The sequence below is a fragment of the Herpailurus yagouaroundi genome, unplaced genomic scaffold, assembly GCF_014898765.1.
Source record: "Herpailurus yagouaroundi ecotype Mexico unplaced genomic scaffold, PumYag 248, whole genome shotgun sequence".
Lineage (NCBI taxonomy): Eukaryota > Metazoa > Chordata > Mammalia > Carnivora > Felidae > Herpailurus > Herpailurus yagouaroundi.
Window position 1 is genome coordinate 5,305,523 of NW_024412465.1, and position 4,908 is coordinate 5,310,430.

Consider the following 4,908-nt stretch of genomic DNA (forward strand, 5'->3'; position numbering starts at 1 on the left):
GAGACTGTGTTTTCAAATGTTTCAACGTCCGTAGGGTGGGGAAGATATCCAGTTGGCCTGCTCAGGCTTTCCTCTGTAGGCTTAGTTCTTCATTTTAGGGACGAGAATGCCTGACCGTGGCGGCATGTGCCCGTGGAAGGAAAGTGGATTCCTGGAAGGATCTCTTAACACGGGGATCAAAGCTGGTCCTTGCCCAGCAGGTGCAATTCTTCACCTGCACTTGGGCCATGCTCGCAGGGCTGCTGACTGTTTGTTCCCTGCATGATCGTGCAGACAGAGGGTGGGTGAGGAGACCCCACGGTGTGGACGCGGGGCAGGCTGTACATCCTTACGCACAGGGACGCAGGCTGCGGTGACGATCCTTGGTTTCACCTTGGAAGCATGTGCTGTATCTCCAAGGGAGATTTTTAGAAGTGATTTTGCGGGACCACACGATGAGTGCCTTTCATGTTGCACAATGTATTGGTCAGTGCCCCCACCCACATCGGGACCGTCCCATTTCAAATTCCTACCCACAATGCCAGACACGTGTGCCATCCAAGTGGAGGCACTTTTGCTACTCGGATGGTACCTCAGGGGCTTTTCACAAGTATTTTTCTTATTCGGTACAAACCCAAAGGCCATTATAAAGACCATGCCGTATGTTTTCATATGCACGGCGATCTTTGCCCCTTTTTTGTTATAGACTGTTTTTTTCCTTGATTTTTAACAAGTCTTACAAACAAGAAAATACCTCTTTGCATGTGATAGGATTGCAATTTTTTTTTCCAGTTTATCATTTTTTTTTCCAACTTTGCTTTTGGTGTCTTTTTTTTTTTTCCACCAGTGAAATTTGTTTACTTAATTTTTCTCACCTTTGACTTATAATTAGGGATGGCTTTTTGTACTCTGAGGTTAAAGATAAACGTATTCATGCTTTTTCTGTAATATCTTCATTGTGTGACTTCTTCTTCTTGGTTGTTTGATGTGTACTATGAGGTATGGGTCTAATTTTTCTTTTTTTGCCCCAATGTCTATTTAGGTGACCCAACACTGTTCCCCCCTCCAATGTCTATTTAGATGACCCAACACTGTTCCCCCCTCCAATGTCTGTTTAGATGACCCAACATCGTCCCCCCCGATGTCTATTTAGATGACCCAACACTGACCCCCCATGTCTATTTAGATGACCCAAAATCATGTCCCCCCATGTCTATTTAGATGAGCCAACACTGACCCCTCCCCCAATGTCTATTTAGGTGACCCAACACCATTTATTAAAACGTTCATCTTGGTCACCTGTATCGTACACTGAAGCTCTCCTCGCTGGCCAGTTCCTGGAGTAGGAGCACACTTTTCAAATGCAAACCAACCCATCCACAGCCCTCACCCCACTGTCTCCAAGACCCCACTCTGGGCCACGATCCACACTACCCCCCCAGTCACTGCAGGGCCAGGGACCCACAACTAGGACAGCCCCTACCACCTGGAGAGTGCTGAAATCGCCCACACTAGCCCATGCGAAACCAGCTTAGCCTGATTACCTCACCCATTTCTTTGCACGATAAAGGCTCAAGTCCACATTTCCTTGTCTGTCTGCATCCTGACCCACCTGCTGCTTCCCCGTGGGGCCCCGCCGCGTGGCGTGCCCCCTCCTCTTGGGCACTGCGATCAGGAAACTTCTTTTTCAGTGGCAAGCAGCCACCCCCCAATCTGCTACCCTCCTCCATCCTTGGGCAACAGTAAAGCCTACACTTCCGACCCAAATACTCCCTGCCTGGTGTTGCCTGGGAACATTTGCCGTGGACTCCGTCCGCGGTTGTGAACACGACACCCGCATCTGCTCAGGACCTTCCTGCCTGTCGCTGTGCTGCTATTCCAGTCGGTTCCTGCCACAGCCTCCCTGGGGTCGAGGGAGACGTTACAGGTGTCTCTCCCCAGGCTGTGATCGCTCATGACTGGCCCCCCCACGACGGTTCCGAGCCTGCGGGGAACCCATGAGGAACCAAACCACACGCACCGCACCACGCCTCCCCTGGCCCGTCCACGTTCTCCCGTGGCGGGGTTCTGATGCACGCGCACTCTGCCTGTCAGCCTCACGTTGACGTTTTTGTCTCTGGTCTGTTTCTCCTGCAGTTTTTCCCCGACAACCCGACCGTGTGGCCATAGTGACCGGAGGCACGGATGGCATCGGCTATGCCACGGCGAAGCAGCTGGCGAGGCTCGGCATGCACGTGATCATAGGTGACGATTGCATTTTTGGCTAACGCCAGGGAGCCAGTAGCTCGCGCGTGTCTGCATGCAGACAGTTGTTTGCTCGTGGGTGCGACGGTCCTTTGCGCAAAACACCTACGCGTGTCCTCTTTGCATCCCCAGTCCTACTGCATTAGGACCCACCTTAGTGACCTCATGTTACCTTAATCCCCTCTTTAAAGACCCACCCCCAAACCCAACCACATTCTGAGGACCTAGGGCTCAGGGCTTCACTGTATGAACCTGGGGAAGACACAACGTAGTCCGTACCACACTCTCAGCCTGTGTTCACAACGCTGGCTTCCTCTGCTGCCAGATCCTAAAGACCCTGTATTTTCCCTTCTCCTATTCCAAACTCTCTCTGTTCCTTATCCCGGCTTCTAACTCCTCTTTGAAAATGAAGGGATTTTCCTTGCCTGGAAAAAGAGAGAGCTCCAAGGACCCATTTTGCTTTTGTTTAATAAGTTCCAGGGAACTGGGGGTAGAATTTGTAATCAGCTGGCAAAAATGCTATGTGCACATCAGCTTTGGGGGAAAAAAAAACAAGCACCCAATGCTAATTATGTTCTCTCTTTTTTTTTTTTTTGAGAGAGAAAGAGAGTGCCTATGCCAGCAGGGGACGGGCAGAGGGAGAGACAGAGAGAGAGAGAGAATCTTAAGCAGGCACGGACCCTGACATGGGGCTCGAGGTCACAACCGCAAGATCATGACCTGAGCCACAATCAAGAGTCAGATGTTTAACTGCTGACCCAGGTGTCCCACTAACTACGTCCCCTACTGACATCATCTGCATTTAATTACTACCTTTTATGGTGTCTGTTTATATATAAATCGTATTACACGTCTCGTTTTAGCTGTTAAGGATTGCTTTCCACTTAAGACTTTCTAAATAACATTACGCATAGTCGTTTACTGAACCATTAGTGATTTATTTCTTCCTTTCTCCCATTTTTTCCTGTATCTTTTGCCCGCTACCATCTATCAAAGGGTGGTTTTGGATCAGAACCTCTAGTCGAGGCTGGATATTTCAACATGAATGTGTTTCGTTCCTTCCTGGCTCTTCTGAGCTCAGGACACAGTCACGTTTCCCCTTTCCCAGTCCTTGGACACTGTTGGCATCCAGTTCTCCTTAAATGCATTAATATTAAAAATATGAATCCGTTATGAAAATCCATTAATCCACTAAAATCCATTAATATTATAAACCAAAGGATACTGAGGTACAGATATAAAAATATGTAAGAACACAAACTCATCACGTAATGGCGTACATTAAGTGACCTCCTGGGGGGGGTTTAGGGACATCTATGATTGGCCCCTGTGAGGATCTTAAGCTTTATTTTGAGCCAGCTTCAACACGTGAACCCTGTTATGAAAGTGTATCTGGTTTCTGGCGGTGGCCAGGTCATAGACCCTGCCCAGACTTCTGTGTCTTGTCCACATTCTTAGGGGTTGGCCACCATGATATGGGTGATTGCTGATGTTGAAACTCACAGTCCTGAGTTCCATGGAGGATGTCTGGGGTGGGGGGCTCTTGACCCACATGGGGAACCCCAGGTCCAGCCAGCGTGGTCTTCTGTTTTCTTTGGCCCACGTGGGTATACGCAGTGATTCCTTCCGTCCCGTAACCAAATAGACTCACACTCCTAAATGTGAATCTTTTCTTACGCTTTTGCAAAACATGACTCTGCAGTTTACAATTGTGTGTGTGTGTGTGTCACATGGCCCTTCCCACATTTCACCTTTTGAAAACCTATGGTTTCTTACAGTGATTCCTTCCTCACGGACCCACGTAGGCATCTCCCTGTCATGAACAATCGGGTCTGTTGAACGGAACACATTTCTCAGGCTTTGGGACGGGTGGATTACTTCTTGGTCTACCTCACCGTTTTCTTTCCTCGTCAGAGTGTTGTTTTTCCTTCAGGGATGCGTCCAGGTGCCCGTTGTCTGCATAGATGGGGAAATGTTTGAACAGTTTTTGACAAGTCCTTGCATGGGCTGTCTTCACCAATGTCCGCATCTTCCCTCGCAGATGGAGAGGGGTTGTTTGCAGATGTGGGGGTCTTAGAGGAGAGAGGGCCTGTCTGAGTGTGCATTTCTAGACGTCTTCCTCAGTTTTAGCACCTCTGTGATGTGTTTATGTCTCCCTGGGACCTGAGCACATCAGGGGACAGGGCATGTGAGCAGACAGACTGGGTCCTCTAGGAGACTCCTGCTGTATCTGGGATTTCTGCCGCCATGTGGAATGACTTGATCAAAGTGACATCAGCTCTTGAACACAAGGAGAAATAGGTGCCCTCTGAGGGCCTGCTGAGTTTAGGCTAGTGGCAGAAGGAAGCTGGTGGAGCAGGACAGGGAGGGAACGTCTGGTCTGAGAAAAGACAGAGGCTGTCATCCAGCCCTCGTTATCTCTGCCCCTGTGACTTCTCCAGTGCACTTGTCTGTTTCATCTTCTTAATTCCTTATGAAACTGGGCAATGTTGCAATGCGAACAGAAATCATTCCATTCCTGTGCTGTTTGCTGCAGTGTGGTGGTTTAGGTCATGATGACATCTAGTTGATTAGGAGATCATGAGGTCTAGTTGGGTTGGGTCATGATGAAGTCTAGTCGGGTTAAGTGATGATGAGCTCTAGTTGACTTATATCATGATGAGGTCTGCTTGGGTTATATCATGA

General features: G+C 48.9%; 1 protein-coding gene across 1 annotated transcript in view; it reads left to right on the forward strand.

Annotated features, from left to right (window-relative positions):
• Positions 1 to 2,102: 2,102 nt before the first annotated feature.
• Positions 2,103 to 4,908, forward strand: part of DHRSX (dehydrogenase/reductase X-linked) — a gene marked incomplete at its 5' end in the record, with an annotated part of 106,075 nt that continues 103,269 nt past the window's right edge. Inside the window, one exon of the mRNA XM_040460150.1 lies at positions 2,103 to 2,223. Within this exon, the coding sequence (XP_040316084.1) occupies positions 2,103 to 2,223 (121 nt within the window). The remainder of the gene's footprint in view (positions 2,224 to 4,908) is intronic.